This window comes from Protomyctophum bolini (genome assembly GCF_963924005.1).
Source record: "Protomyctophum bolini genome assembly, chromosome: 8".
Taxonomy (NCBI): domain Eukaryota; kingdom Metazoa; phylum Chordata; class Actinopteri; order Myctophiformes; family Myctophidae; genus Protomyctophum; species Protomyctophum bolini.
In genome coordinates this window covers 19,883,172-19,899,557 of record NC_137869.1, presented here as the reverse complement: position 1 = coordinate 19,899,557, position 16,386 = coordinate 19,883,172, and the positions used below count along the sequence as shown (strand labels likewise).

The following is a 16,386-nucleotide window of genomic DNA, read 5'->3' as shown; positions in this document are numbered from 1 at the left end:
GTCTGTAAGAGCTTCTTACACAAGTCTATATAGTGTAACATGGAGTCAGTAAATTGGCCTATTGTGTGATCTGCTAGAGCAGTACAAAGGTCTGAGCAGTCCAAAGTAAACCCCTATAGAGGAGAGTTCAGGGACAGGCCATAACCAGGCTGGAAGACTCTCCAATACATCTAGGGATATGCGTGGGAGAAAACATGATACCTGATACTGTACGTATGTAATTGTATGTTTCATAATATCTCAATTTAAAACCATGTTAGCCCTGGCATCCCTATTGTGGGCCAATTTGTAAAAGAGAGAACATTTTATACAAGCATCACAATGCCATAATCACAATGTCATTCTGATGGTAATCAGAGTGTTCTGCAGAGTGTTTGTTCAGTAACCAGGGGGTCAGACAGTATGTATTTGGGCCCAACTTCACCTAGACTGTATTACCTTAATAAACATGGTCATGAATACTTTCTGCTTCCAGTCACTAGTTTAAAGTCTCATTTCTCATGTCATAATATTCTTTTTGGAAAATTATGGTCCCATTTATTAAAAAAATTACCATAAGTCCCGCCTCGTTGTCTGGGCCAGCCAATGGCCAGCTGGGCCCAAACGGAGCCAGCCAATGGCCAGCTGGGCCCAAACGGATCTAGAAATATGGCGACTTACAGTGCAAGGAATTACAGGCTTCATTTTACGTCCATGTTAGACCCGGGGAACGCTTTGTCCATATTTTTTACAGTATATGTCAGTAACGGGCCGAAATGTGACAAAATTACAATTGGAACACTGCTGAAAAACGGTGCTGACAACATACTGTACATTACAGACATAAAACTAAGTTGATGATGCATAAAACCCGGGTTAAGAAGGCATATTATTTAGAGGCAGATGAAATGCCAACCCGATAGCAACATAAAGATGTATGAATCCAATCAGAAATAGAAAGGCTGTCAAGCTTTCATCACCAGCATGAATGTCATGTAGATTAGCCCATTCAGGCCTGACGTCGAAATAAATAAAAAAGGTTTTCTAAATCATGACAATTTTCTGAAAGATTTGAGGCACATTTTAAAGATTTTTCAAAAATAGCAGACCTATAAGCTCATAGCGTGCCACTCGGTGGCGCGCTATGAGCTTGTAGATCTGCTATTTTTCAATAGCTAAATTATAACATGTTTAAAACACGAAAAAGGGGTTCCCATCCAAAATAGATTAGGAGATGCAATCACCATGCATGTCACGTAGGCGTAGTGAATCCCCCCCTACACTCCTCAAAGTTAATTTTAGTACACAGTGTTTCCCAAGCAATGGGTTAGGTCTCGGGACCCATTTGTGGGTCTCAGTCCAGTTTCTAGGGGTTGTAAATTAATCAAATCTCGTTCTCTCGGGCACGGCTACCTGTGCAAAGGTAAGTATCTCGTTCTCGGGTTTCAAGGAGTTAAATATAAGAAATTCAAAGACTACAAATAGCAAATAAAGTGTGTGTGTGTGTGTGTGTGTGTGTGTGTGTGTGTGTGTGTGTGTGTGTGTGTGTGTGTGTGTGTGTGTGTGTGTTTGTGTGTGTGTGTGCGCCTGTCTCTCTAGTGGTGGTATTGATACTTTTACTTAAGTAAAAACTTTTAGTAGTTTTTCCACCACTGTTTGTGTGTTGGGTCTGGCCATAGGGTGTGGCTCATACCTAAGTGCCACACACACACACACACACACACACACACACACACACACACACACACACACACACACACACTTCAACTGCCTCTATAATATGCCTTCTTAACACACCAAGTTCATTGCTCCCTTCACTCCTGCAAAATGGTGCAATATGCTTTAGTTTGTTTTTTTCTTTCAAAATGAATGCAATCAATCTACTTGCTACTTACAAAACTAACGACTTACAATTTCAGAAGTAACTAAATAATACTAAGCAGTAAGCACTGACTGATTGATTTGATGTTTGGATTGACAAGATGCCTATACATACATGTCATGAACATATAAATATATGTGAAACGGATAAAACACAATAAAGCTTGAGAGCTTATTTCCATTGTGGACAAATTATCTTTGGCTCACATCAGCTGTTTAGGTTAAAGACAAGTTATCAGTAAGGCTGCAATGATTAATCGTAATCGAATCGATTATTGTGGGCTCGCTACAGCGAGCACACACTAGTTATTGCCAGCCTATATTTATTTATTTATTCCAATTTCCGCCACTTTTTTCGGTCACCTACTACTTCCACATACTTTATGCTAGAATTTTAGTTCAAACTTCAAACTGTTCAGCTCTTTGCAGTTATGCTTGCTTGCATACAACTTTTTACAAAGTTTTATACTTTTTATACTTTTTAACTTTTTTTTACATCCTTTATAATGAGAGTCGATGGAAGAAAGGTCCCATTTTTCACAGTTAACTTTTTTGAGCTCTTATTACTCCGTCATACTTTCACTTTGAAACTTCATTCAAACTTTATAATGTTCATCTATCTTTGAACTTTCATTGGTGAAAAAGTTGTTTTGAAAAAGTTTATACTTTTTAAAATATTTAACTTTATTTATAGTTTTTTCCTGCCATTGACTTTGTATGGGATTTATCTCTAAATCAACCTCACTTTTGCAGCCTCATTACTCTGGCATACTTTGTCGTAGAAACGTGATTTAAAGTTTAGAACGCTCACACGACTCTGGACTTTTTCGTGGTTCAAACCGTATTCGAATACGTTAAACGGTTTTTCCGAAATCGCAGTTCAATCGCAGGCCGTTTCGCGTAATTAGTGCCATTTTAGAGTGCGGCTCTTCTTTGACTAGAGTGTGGAAACTGAAATTCTTTCCTTGAAAATTTACCAAACAAATTGTCGTCCCGGCCAAAGTATTCATTTTACACGCATGTTCTTTGGTCATTTTGTAGCCACACATGTCCTCTTTCACACAATGTGACCACCAAAGCACAGAGACATACAGAATGTGAACTACGGCCTTTTAAGTGACACAAAAACAGCAAATCTGCTCATTGACCTCCATTGTATAATTCTTACGAGGATATTATCGCGCAGACAATTCTTAACTCGCTCTTATAACCACATTTTCAATCGTACCAACACCACAATCGCACATGGTGTACGTCAATATCTCAGGCCACTCACAGCGAAAAAAATATTTGCATTCGACTTTTACTTTTTGCGATAGAGCAATTTGTTCGGGCATAGTTTTCCCCCATTCAGAACCATTCTAATCTCCCAGTCATAGTACTGGCATAGAACTTGGAAGTCTTTTACTTCCACAGCTGAGACATATAAGGGCTTAATTACAGGGCTGACATTAAAGTTACAAGATCTCAATGAGTTGCTCTGCGATACCTTGTGAGCTTGTAGGTCTGCTATTTGTGCAATTGGCTGGCCTTTACACAGCTCTCGCAAGAGCACGCACGCACGTACACACGCACACACACACCCTGTCTTCCTATTGGCTGGCCTTTACACAGCTCTCGCAAGTGCACGCACGCACGCACGCAAAAAAAATGAAAAAAAGTATTTTTTCCAAAAAAAAGTATTTTTTCCAAAAAAAAGTATTTTTTCCAAAAAAAGTATTTTTTCCAAAAAAAGTATTTTTTTGAAAAAAAGTATTATTTTGAAAAAAAAGTATTATTTTGAAAAAAAAGTATTATTTTGAAAAAAAAGTAATTTTTTGAAAAAAAAGTAATTTTTTGAAAAAAATGAAAACTTAAAAAAAAAAAACTTTAACCTCTTTTTTTTTTTTTACTTAAAAGAAGAAACTTGAATTTTTTTAATAAAGATTTTTTTTTTTTCATTTAAAGAAAAACTTTTAAAAACACTTCTACAACTTCCACATACTTTATTCCGCTTTATGCAGTTATTTATGCTTATTCTTTTTACACATTTTTATACATTCTTTTTTTTTACTTTTCCTTCAGCTTTAATACATTTTCTACTGTACATTATATACATTGCGTCTTTTGGCGAGCCCACACAGTTTCCGTAGGGAACTGCTTTCTAGTTCAATTAGTTGGCAACTGATGTATTAATCGTAATTGAATCGGCAAGTAATTGCTTAAGTTTTTTTCAATTAATTGTGGGTGTTTTTCCACTTGACCATAATTTTTCCAGTGCTAAATGTAGCAATGGAGGAGTGAGCCATCTCTCTTCCTTTACAAGCTGCTGATAGTTGCACATGCACAGTATCACATGGTATCTAAAAAACATCTAAAGGCCATTTAACCCTCAACATCTTAAAGAAAATGATTACCTGCAGTATTGTACCGGTGTGCAGGAATATAGGATAAAGAACAAAAGAATGATGTCTGCGGTTTAAACTCGCACCTCTTCTACTACAGTGAACTGTAGAGTGACTGATGCAAAATGGTGAACTGTAGAGTAACCTCAAACGTTACTCTTTTACCTGCTTTTTACTAACACTAACATTACAAAGATGCCCAGAACATCGGGATGAACCTGTGTAAAAGGTACATAACATCAGTCTTAACCATTACACAATCTTTCTGTTTTATGAACACAATGCTGCTGTACTTTATACCTCATACTTTAAATGCTTAATATGAGGTATAAAGTACAGCAGCCTTGTGTTCATAAAACATAAAGATTTGGTATTGGGTAAGACTGACGTTACGTACCTTTCAGGACCTTCCACTGCTTCGTCTCAACCATTACTCAATGGCTCTGGTCTCAGCCACCGTGGTGGATATTTTGAAATTTCGTTTTTATAAAAAATTTATGTTGCCACTACTGTTGGAGCAGCCATAAACTTTAAACCGCAGCTATGTCGGCTCCGCCTACAGGAAATACGTTGCCTGCGACCATGAGACCCATTTCTGAATCGGGCTATACCAGGGAGGTATGTGTGTGAGTGGGTGGGTGGAGGGGGGTTTACCCGGTACAGCTCAGCAAGCACTGCATGTGTGAGGGGATCAATGAGATTACATGTTCCTCAATTGTTTTGAAGGAGAGGGCCCAGTGAGATGTTCACTCAACCTGCAGTGACTGGCATCGTTAGGTGGATGGTTGTGGTTGTGGACTACCGTACAAGCATCAGGGTTCCACCGGTCCTTAACGTCATTCACAGAGAGGTAGTGGAGATTGTGGATAACCAAGTTCCTGGGAGTCCACCTGAACAAGCAATTGGACTGGACTATGGCAAGGGCCAGAGTAGATTGTTCTTTCTGAGTAAGCTGAGGTCTTTCATGGAGTGTAACATTACAGGACCCTGGAGATGTTCTATCAGTCTGTTAGTGCCCTATTCTTTGCAATTGCCTGGGAATTATATTAATGTCGAGGACACAAGCCGAAGCCAGAGCATAAATTAAACTGCAATCAATAAACAGTGAAATTTCTGAGGCTAAAATCTTTATTTTCACTGAGAGCCCGTTGAAAACAGAATATCTGGTGCCATCTTCTGGTGGAATTGTGCACAACAGTGAATGGATGTGATGTTCTGACAGGGAGTTGGAATATGAAGTGAGTGATGGAACCGGAGGAAGTACTAGAGTAGTATTTTTACAGCTTGCAAAAAGCGGTTTTCAGAATCAGTGGGGTCAAATAGTGCTGGCATCGCTACATCACAAAGACACCCATGTACCTGAAACTACTTCACTAACATCAATGAGGTCCACAACCACAACACCACCAAGGGAGCTCTACTAATCACGTTCAAACAAGGGGTTAAATGCATGCTCCTGCTATGCCACAAAAATGTAGGAACGTCGTAAATCCCTACTCTCTTACAGACAGCTGCAATTCGAAACTGGTCCCTGTAAAAAGTTAAAAGCTAGCTCCCCCGGCCCGGAATCAATGAGGTCAAATAGTGCTGGCATTGTGTTTTTGGGACTGTTTGGAGTTGGCAGTTCCTGCCAAGCAAATCTGTATCGCCCAATATAGACCCATCTGAAAACATTTAAGGTAAGAAATAAACAATGCAATAATATAAACGTGCCTCTGCACTGGCCTCTCTCTCTCTGCCTCACACTGCATGACGAGACAGTCCAGCCCGAAGGACCGTCGGCTGAGACCGTTACTGGTTGAGGCCCTATAGCCATATATGGTAATTATGTCCCGACATCACATACAGTATGATTGGCTGAGAGGTGTAAGATACACCATGCCTCTGGGTACTTATTCTGTTGTCTGAGTTTGCACCCAGACATCGCTTAGTTTGCCTTACCTTATACTTCCAAGTAATACCTCCACAGTGTAACCATGGCAAAGACTTACCTTCTTCCACTCTATGACCGCAGGGTCCCCACATTTTCTTCACGCGCCTCATCCTTCCTCCATCGCAGGGCCACACAGAGGCTCTCCAAGAGGTTAATCATCCTCATCCTCGTTGCCTTCACCATGTGCTTTGCAGTCTTCTCATTCCTGCCCAAGAAGGTGGTAGGGATCCCAGACCCCTACCAGGGAGAGACCCTGGAACACGATGTGGAGGACAAACAGAGTCAGGATGAGATGAAAGACAGAGAGCCGGTCGAACCCAATGTGAGGGACAAACAGAGTCAGGATGAGATGAAAGACAGAGAGCCGGTCGAACCCAATGTGAAAGACAAACAGAGTCAGGATGAGATGAAAAACAGAGAGCCGGTCGAACCCAATGTGAAAGACAAACAGGACATGAGCAGAGATGGAGAGGAACCGGAACACAATGTGGAATACAAACAGGACAAGATCAGAGACGTAGAGGAACCGGAAATTGACGCGGAGGACAAACGGGACAAGATCAGAGAGATGATGATGCATGCGTGGCACAGCTACAAAGTCTATGCCTGGGGTCATAATGAACTGAGGCCACTGGCAAAGAGAGGCATTGATGACCACATGTTTGGCAATGCCAAGCTGGGTGTGACCATAGTGGATTCTTTAGGCACCCTCTACATCATGGGCCTTCATGAGGAGTTCAAGATTGGACAGCAGTGGGTTGAACAGAACCTGGACTTTGACGTGAATGCTGACGTCTCTCTCTTTGAGGCCAACATCCGTTTAGTAGGAGGACTGCTGTCTGCCTACTACCTTTCTGGACAAGAGATATTCAAACTGAAGGTGGTGCAGTTGGCTGATAAATTGCTTCCTGCCTTCAACACCTTTACAGGCATTCCTCATGGCGTGGTCAACCTAAAAAGTGGTGCAAGTTATGGCTGGTCTTGGGCATCAGGCAGTATTTTGGCTGAAATCGGGACCCTCCACCTAGAGTTTGTTCATCTCACATACATAACTGGGAACCCTGTCTACTCTCAGAAGGTAATGCACATCCGTAAGCTGCTAGCCAAAATGGACCACCCTAACGGACTATATCGAAACTTCGTGAATCCTCACACAGGCCATTGGGGACAACAACAAACCTCAGTGGGAGGTCTTGGGGACAGCTTCTATGAGTACCTGCTGAAGTCGTGGCTCATGTCCAACAAGACTGACAGAGAGGCACGCAAGATGTATGATGACGCCATCGAGGCTATAGAGCGTAATCTGATCCGTAAATCCACTGGTGGGCTGACGTTCATCGGAGACTGGGAATACGGTAAACTTCAGAGGAAAATGGGCCACATGACTTGTTTTGCTGGGGGGATGTTTGCCATAGGAGCCAAAGGTTCGCCAAATAACAAGGAAGAACACTACCTCCAGCTGGGAGCCGAGATTGCACAGACCTGCCATGAGTCCTATGACAGGACAGCGTTAAAGTTGGGTCCAGAGACCTTTGCTCCTGACCTATGGGCCACACGGCCCGCTGACAGTGGTTTGGTGAGAAGCTACATCCTGCGCCCAGAGGTCATAGAGACATACTTTTACATGTGGAGGTTAACCCATGACCCCAAGTACCGCCAGTGGGGCTGGGAGGCTGCACAGGCTATAGATAAGTACTGCAGGGTTAATGGAGGTTTCTCTGGGCTGACAAATGTCTACTCTTCCAACCCTACCCACGACGATGTGCAGCAGAGCTTCTTTCTGGCCGAGACACTCAAGTATCTGTACCTGTTGTTCTCCAATGATGACCTGCTGCCGTTGGAGAACTGGGTGTTCAACACAGAGGCTCATCCTTTGCCTGTCCTCCACAAGGGCCACAGCCTGCTTGGCAGCCATCCGATACATATAGACGCAGCCTGGTAGACTGCGCTATCGTCTGAATCTGAAGAAGAAATATATATATATATGAATATATATATAGAACAACACTTATGAGCTGAAGGAGAAGACGGAGCAGCACGGACAATTCAAGCCTTTTATATGAGCTGTTATAACTCAAAGAACTCTGACAGTAAGAACTATCACTGCAGGATTAGATTTTTGAGGGGCGCTAGCCCTATGTCCAGCTTTTGGACATAAGTGTACAAACTTTGTCCTTCAAACAATGAATGGACAATTTTACGTCAGTGTCTGACTGATGATGTACGATGATAAGAGCGCCCCTCACTTCACACGGGTGTGATTTATTTTTATTTTTTTGAGGGGCACTAGCAATGTGGATCAATAGAACTATTATTAGTATTCTCTTTAAATATTAAAGGAGTAGTTCACCCAGAAAAGTACTTATATTACACATCTCATGAATTCATGGAGATGTATGTTGTTTTTGCTGCATTCCTGCAGCCAAGATTGGGATGATTCGGTTACTGAGGAGCCACCCAGTCAATGGTTATGGTGACAGTCAATTTGGTAGGATATGCACATCGCATCACAGTTATTTGAACATTGTGCCGGATCCAAAACATAATCAAGTGAAGAAGAAGGGAATGTCCGCACACGATATACTGCTTTCCCTTTATATTTAACCAACAAATATGTCTAGGGCTTCATCCGGTGTTTGTGTGCCTGGATTCCGAATGTGGAAATGCTCACTGTTGTGAGACGACAGTTAATGTCAGCACAAACTCCCACGGTTTTGTGGGCAGGGCTTGATCAGAGAGGGAGACTGATCATGTGGAATGGGATGGGGGAAGACAGCAGACAAATGGGAGGTAGACCACATCTTTGGTTTACCAGAAATAAATAACCTATTTTTGAGGGGCGCTTTCCCCTCCAATGCATGGCTTTTGGAGATTACATCATATGGCAGCCAAGTCTATGGGTTTGTTTAGAGCACTTTAGAACTTTAGAGCCAACCAAGAATATGGACTTTAAGATTTGTTTAGAGCACTTTAGCGAGCACTTTAGAGTCGGAATGTTTTAGAGCACTCATGATGTAAATTGTTTGCCAGCCATGTCTATGGACTTTAATGTTTGTTTAGGGCACTGAAGAAGTAAGTAAGTGGCCAATATAAATGTGGGCCCCCCTTACTTCACAAGTGTGATTTTTTAACAGTCTTTTGTTCTGTTTGACAATTGTCCAAAGTATATATAAATATTTATAAATATATTACAATATATTTATATGTAATTTGTATGTAACGCCCGGGAAAGCAAACATCTTATCCACTAGCCTAAAAGGGAATTCTCTCTTGTTGGCTGGGGGAGATATGGGAACAGACCAGGAACAGACCGGCATTCCGAAGCCCCGTCACTTCGAAACACCCCCATTTCGAACACATGCCAGTGCCGCCACACCGAAAAAGTCTAGTCGAAATGGCAGGGTCTATCGAAAAGGGCTTAAACCCTGTCATTCCGATGAACAGCGGCCACGGACACCCATCTGAATATGTTTCTAGCCAGGGACCCCCCAAAAGGGAAGGTTTGTTAAAAGTAAAATCACACCCGAGTGAAGTGAGGGTCGCTCTTATCACCAGTAAGACGCGCAAACGCGGGAAGCGAACGCAGCTCGTACATATTTGGGTTTTGGACGTATAGCTGCTTTGGGGACTCCTTATATGGTTATGGCTGAGTCATGGTGACACAAATCACTCAGCTCCATATATGGGCACAAAAGCGGGACAGACAGACACAGACAGACAGACATGATCTGCTAGGTCTCATAGTAAGTGCTCACCGCATTCGCAATCACTGCGTTCGCAATTATACATCATCTCATGAGCAAAGTGATTAGTTAGCCAATTTGCTCTGCATATAAATTTGGGACAAGTTTGAGAACTACTGTTAGAATGCATTTGTAGAATCGGCCTCAGGTCTTAAACAATTTGAAATAAATCCTGATATTGTTTTAAAGTCATATCACCACACTGCTTTCACCTCCCCCAAGGCCATGACAAACTGATGGTTGTGAAACAGCATCTGTTCAGCGAGCTCAGGGAGACTTTCGCCAGAAGACTCACCAACCACCTCACACACGCACATGCAAGTATGTACAGGTATAAAATGTACGTCATATTTGTTTGAGGCACATATGTGCATTTCATTGAACTGAATTTATGTGATAGGTTAGCAGATTTGCTCGTCTACATAGGACGTACATTTTCCCTTCATTGTCAATGGCATTTAATGTTTGTGTTGCCACACATTTACGTCATATTTGGCAGACATTTGACCTACTTTCTTTCATTGTTTGTCAATCCATCCATCAATCCATCTTCAACCGCTTATCCGTAGTTGGGTCCCGAGGGCAACAGCTCCACCAGAGGGTTCCAGACTTCCCTCTCCAGAGCAACATTAGTGACTTCCTCCTGGGGGATCCCGAGACGTTCCAAGGCCAGGGAGTCGATGTTTCCTCCAACTGCGCCTTGCCCTTGTCAATGGCAAATATTGAGACGTGGGGACAATCAGAATTTGCGTCCCCACCTTCATCTTCAATGTTTGTGTTTATGCAATGTTTGTGTGGGAAGTGAACGTGATATTGTTTATTTATGTTGTTGGGGTCTTAAAGGAGAATTCCATACTAAAAGGCTTTCTTACCTTTCTTTGTAGTTGTTACGTCCCCACCAAAGAGGTCCAGGTGTTATTTTGTGCAAAAGCTCCTTATTGGCTATTTCCCTACCATAAGCCCTAAATGAATTGCATTGAATTGAATGGGAATTAAATGGGGCTATGGGGTGTTGCTAATTCGCTTATTTCCATCGCTCAAAATTATAATTTCTTTGTATATATCCACTCTTCATAATGTAAATAATATCCCAAGCGGCACACTTTACTACTTCTTTCGATGGAAATAAGCGAATTAGAATAACACCCCATAGCCCCATTCAATGCAATGTAATTAATTGAGGGCTTATGGTAGGGAAAATAGCCAATAAGGAGTTTTTGCACAAAAAAACACCTGGACCTCTTTGGTGGGGACGTAACAACTACAAAGAAAGGTAAGAAAGATAAGAAAGCATTCTAGCATGGAATTCTCCTTTAACGACAAGACACGAAAATAAAGATTCATTCATTCATACAAACACTCAAGGCAAAGCAGGCCATTCATGGTCAATGGCAATGTTTGTGGGCTAGCACCCTCAAAAGTAAAGTGTGTGAATCTGCAATTTTCAAAACATCTCGAAGAATTGTGATAAATTGTGAATAAATTAAAAGATTTAAACACAAATCTCTTATGAGGGTCCCTGGCTGGCACAGATACTGTAGTAAAAAGTAGGCTACAATAGTTTCCTGAGATGCAGCGGAGTAGTGAAAGTATGGTCCACTGCTGTATCTGGTCTTTCTATTTTTGTCGGATATTATCTCTTACAAATTACAATATTCATCCAGAAGATGGTGCTCTTGTATCCCTTATCAACTTCATCATACTGGAGTAATATTCTTCATTCACAAACGCAATTTGTTTTAATCTATTCATTTCCTGGGTTTGCTCCTTTTCTCTTGGAATTAGCCTACGTTTATGAACAAATAAATAAACGAAGAGTTCAATCATTCCACATCAGGAAACGATGGAAACAAGCCATAAGTGTTTTCTTGGGTTCAATCCTTTTAGCATTGTATTTGTATTAAACCGTACTCTTTAAAAAATAAAAATACCACTCCGCAGTAGGCTATAGACCAACTTTCTTAAGCTTAATTTACGCTCCGTCGTACGACGATGTCGCGGAAAGAATAGCCGAGCTACAATGCCAAACCGCGTAGCGTCAGTGACGCGTTTTGGTTTTGTAGATCAGCCTTTTTTTTCGGAAACCAGGCTTCGTGTGAAGACGTTGAGTTGTAGACCCCCATAGTAGCCTCTCTCTCAGTCAGTCTTAACTATGGGCAGCCTACGTGGAGGATAACCGACTCTCACATTCTTTTGTTCGCTGAGAATTCACATTGGAAAAACACCGCAAAAACTAAGCAGCAACTGGCGTAACAAATAAACAGATGCTTCCTCGAAAGCAGGACGCGGCGATGATGATGATGATGATGAAGAGGCCCGGTGGCGGTGGGTCGAGGAGCGGCTCAGTTATGAACTTTAGAGCCGCGGTAGGGGGGCCAGTCGGCGGCTCCCTTCGCCGCGGCTCTGCCGTGCTCCCGTCGGTGCTGACGTTCGCCGTGATCGTCGCGTCTGGAGGCCTGCTGCTTATGATCGAGAAAGGAATGCTGAACAGCGTGGAGACACCTCCGCCCCGGGGGAGCAACGGCAACAAACAACGGTCCGACTACATGAGACAAGCCCGGCCGCACGACCCGTCCGCGGACACAGAGTCCCAGGTAGGCAGCCAGTAAAGCAGCGTCCATCGATCGCCTCGCCTCGGTCGGGTCTACGCTCCACAGTAGCCTACACTGACTAGTACACCGCCTATACTTAAAAGTAGCAACAATGCCACAGCACAGAAAGTAGGCTACAAAGTAAAAGTCCTGCATTCATAATTTTACTTTATAGTCAAAGTACAACGGTATAGCCGCATCAATACCGTATATAGCATGCATGACTACTTTAGGTTTTACCTGTATGAGTGGCAAAAAATACCTGATTCTTGAAATATATCTCCTTTTAAAAAGTATCTAGTATTTAGTCATTATTAAACAGAAATGTGACTATGTTATGCATGTGCTGTAGGATATATTATGTTATTGCACTATTATTATTAGGCTAATGGAAGGTTAAATCACTTTAATATCGCAGCTGCGGTAACAATGATATACTGTTGTGTGACTTTAGGGGGGTGCAAGTGATTTGTTTTGTTTTTGTTCAAGTAAGTGTTAAATAGCTCTACATTATATAGTAGCCTAATCATTGCTATAGACTAGTGCAGGGGTCTGTCCAGCTCAATTAGTAGATAAACAGAAAATAATACATTCAGGTTGGGATACCAATTTCATCTAATTATTACAGAGAACTCTACATAGGGTACAGGATAAACAAGTGCATGTTGGACATGATTAATACAAAAAACGTACAATTTTTCCCTGTGAAATACACTGGAGTATTTAAAGTAGCATGAAATAGAAACTCAAGTAAAGTACCTCTAAATTGTATTTTAAGTACACAGTACTTGCATAAACGTACTTGGTTACATTCCACCGCTGCAACAAATACACTCAACAACATTTGCTTTCACAAGAGACTATGTAGCTCCCCAGTTAAACTGGTGTCAATGTAAACACCTAACCACATCAACCCTTGTGTCCCTCTTCTGGGTCGAACGATCAGCCAAAATAGCCAGGTTGAAAGGGGATGTACACGTTGGGGTGCCAACGGACCGGCATGCAGTCGAACATGCGCCGCTCTCAGTGTTGGGGAGTATTAAGCTACATGTAGCTGAGCTACGTAGCTTAGCTACATTTTGCTGTAGCTTGTGGTATTTTAGCTACATTCATATTTGTGTACCTCGTCAAGTAGCTCAGCTACTTTTTGGGTCATTTTTTGTAGCTTAGCTACTCAAGTTACAAGCTACTATTTTGGGTCTCCCAGAGGGGAGGAGGGGTCTCCCAGAGGGGAGCAGGGGTCTCCCAGAGGGGAGCAGGGTGGGAGGGGTCTCCCAGAGGGGAGCAGGGTGGGAGGGGTCTCCCAGAGGGGAGCAGGGTGAGGAGGGGTCTCCCAGAGGGGAGCAGGGTGGGAGGAGGGGTCTCCCAGAGGGGAGCAGGGTGGGAGGGGTCTCCCAGAGGGGAGCAGGGTGGGAGGTGTCTCCCAGAGGGGAGCAGGGTGAGGAGGGGTCTCCCAGAGGGGAGCAGGGTGGGAGGAGGGGTCTCCCAGAGGGGAGCAGGGTGGGAGGGGTCTCCCAGAGGGGAGCAGGGTGGGAGGGGTCTCCCAGAGGGGAGCAGGGGGAGGAGGGGTCTCCCAGATGGGAGCAGGGTGGGAGGAGAGGTCTCCCAGGGGGGAGCAGGGGGAGGAGGGGTCTCCCAGAGGGGAGCAGGGTGGGAGGGGTCTCCCAGAGGGGAGCAGGGGTCTCCCAGAGGGGAGGAGGGGTCTCCCGCATGTACATTCTCAATTTAACGCTGAAAAATAAAAAGTAGCTGAGCTACTTTTCCTATGTAGCTGTAGCTTTTCAAGCTACATTTCTCCAGGGGTAGCTATGTAGCTTGATCAAGCTACTGCCATGGTGAGCTACTTGTAGCTTTACAAGCTACGCTTTCAAAGTAACTTCCCCAACACTGGCCGCTCTCGTGCTTGCGGTTAGGGTTAGGTTAGGGTTTGAGCCTTTTGAGGTAGGTTGTCTAGTTTGAGAACCACTGAACCAGAACCTTTTGTTTTCCCTATAAATATCCAACAATACCTCACATTTATCCCCTTTGGTTTTTGGACCCAGATCCTGCAGGAGATCCGCAACCGTACCATCCGGACCGTGTGCAGCCAGAAGAACATGCCCCACAGCGTGTGGTCCCTGAGCCCCCCGCAGCGCAAGACCCTGCTGCAGCACATCCTGGTGAATGACAAGTACCGCTTCCTCTACTGCTACGTGCCCAAGGTGGCCTGCTCCAACTGGAAGCGTGTCCTCAAGGTACAGTATGTCTGTCGACAATAACACGACTGCCATGATTTGAGCTAGCCACAGTTATCTTTGCATAATTGTTTCCATTCCTCTGTATACATTTATCCATTGAAAAATGTTCATTCATTTTCCAATATAGTGGAAATAACCGATCAACGCAAGTTGTTTACAAAGCCCAAAAGGCAAACCGAAATGTATTTTTTATTCATATGTTCCAATTAAGTCATTAATTGCAATTATTTGTACGCCAATTAATTGTCTACACATTTTTCATGATGGGTCACAACGCTACCTCAAGGTCCTGAATGGAGCCCTGGAGAGCGTGGATGTCAACATCAAGATGGACCACCGCAGTGACCTGCTCTTCCTGTCCTCCCTCAAGCCAGAGGAGATACGCTTCCGCCTGAAGCACTACTTCAAGTTCATGTTCGTGCGCGAGCCCATGGAGCGCCTGTTGTCTGCGTACAGGAACAAGTTCGGGGAGATCGAGTCCTACCAGAAGAAGTACGGGGTGGAGATCATAAAACGCTACCGGAAGGGGCGCGCCAAGGACGCGCCGGTGACCGGAGACGACGTGACCTTTGCCGAGTTTGCACGTTACCTGGTTGACGAGGACGTGGAGCGCATGAACGAGCACTGGATGCCCATATACAACCTGTGCCAGCCTTGTGCTGTGACCTATGACTTCATCGGCTCCTATGAGAATCTGGAAGGTGATGCTGAACGTGTGCTACAGCGGGTCGGTGCGCCCCAACACGTCCACTTCCCCGAGCGACAGGGCTGGTACAAGCCCGTCACCACGGCCACCTTGCATTATTACCTGTGCAAATTGCCTCAAAAGATACTGAGGGAACTCCTTCCCAAGTACATCCTAGACTTTTCACTCTTCACTTATCCCCTCCCTAACACAACCACTGAATACTGCAGACATTAACAGGACAGTTTTACTGCATAGTTTTGAATTTATTTTTTATACGGAATCTATAAAATCTGTATTTTTATTCCCAAGGAGCAAGCTGCGTTTTTATACCGTGTTCATATTTTACATGTTGGTGCAGCATCATCGAATACAGAATATTAGAAGCCTCGAAGCGATTCGTCTGGTGTTCATTTCTCAAGCCAGACCGCGATGGTATTTGACCAATCACGATAGTGTTCACAGAAATGTATCTTAAAATATCTTATAAATATATTTTGGAATTTTCCATTTCTGATGAGCAGCTAGCTATGGCTAGGCTATGATTAATGTGGTTTCCAGTAGGAGTTAATGATGTGATTGCACTACATTTTAGTGGGGAGATAACGTGACATCCTGCTTTATTTTCTATTCATTTCCAGAGCTTCCTAAGTACAGACTGTTAGGCAGAAGCATTTGAAAATTGTGGGAGTCAACACATCTATCTAAGACTGTTCCGATGTCAATACCACTAAAACTTTAAATTAACTGTAAAGAAGGACCAAGATGTAAAGAAATGTTACCAACTGACAAATTGCACTGTTTTTGTTACTGTTAAACAATCATGGACTGTTACCATTGATAGAAGCTGAAAACATTAAACTCACAAGGCCAATTTTTGTTACTTTCCTACTACTGTAATAGAGGACAGATGCCTGATGTAGGTCATGGTAGTTTAGCAGGCAAAAACACAT

The 16,386-nt window shown here is 43.2% G+C and overlaps 2 protein-coding genes across 2 annotated transcripts; both read left to right on the top strand.

The window, feature by feature from the left end:
• Positions 1 to 6,220: 6,220 nt before the first annotated feature.
• Positions 6,221 to 8,119, top strand: LOC308320139 (mannosyl-oligosaccharide 1,2-alpha-mannosidase IA-like; the record flags this gene model as incomplete). The annotated part of the gene is made up of 1 exon (XM_080770458.1): positions 6,221 to 8,119. One exon carries the CDS (start codon positions 6,221 to 6,223, stop codon positions 8,117 to 8,119), a length of 1,899 nt encoding a protein of 632 aa, XP_080626584.1.
• Positions 8,120 to 12,011: 3,892 nt separating this feature from the next.
• Positions 12,012 to 16,307, top strand: chst14 (carbohydrate (N-acetylgalactosamine 4-0) sulfotransferase 14). Its single transcript, XM_080770270.1, has 3 exons — positions 12,012 to 12,514; positions 14,554 to 14,745; positions 15,035 to 16,307. Exons 1-3 carry the CDS (start codon positions 12,185 to 12,187, stop codon positions 15,668 to 15,670), a joined length of 1,158 nt encoding a protein of 385 aa, XP_080626396.1. The 5' UTR covers positions 12,012 to 12,184; the 3' UTR covers positions 15,671 to 16,307.
• Positions 16,308 to 16,386: the final 79 nt, after the last annotated feature.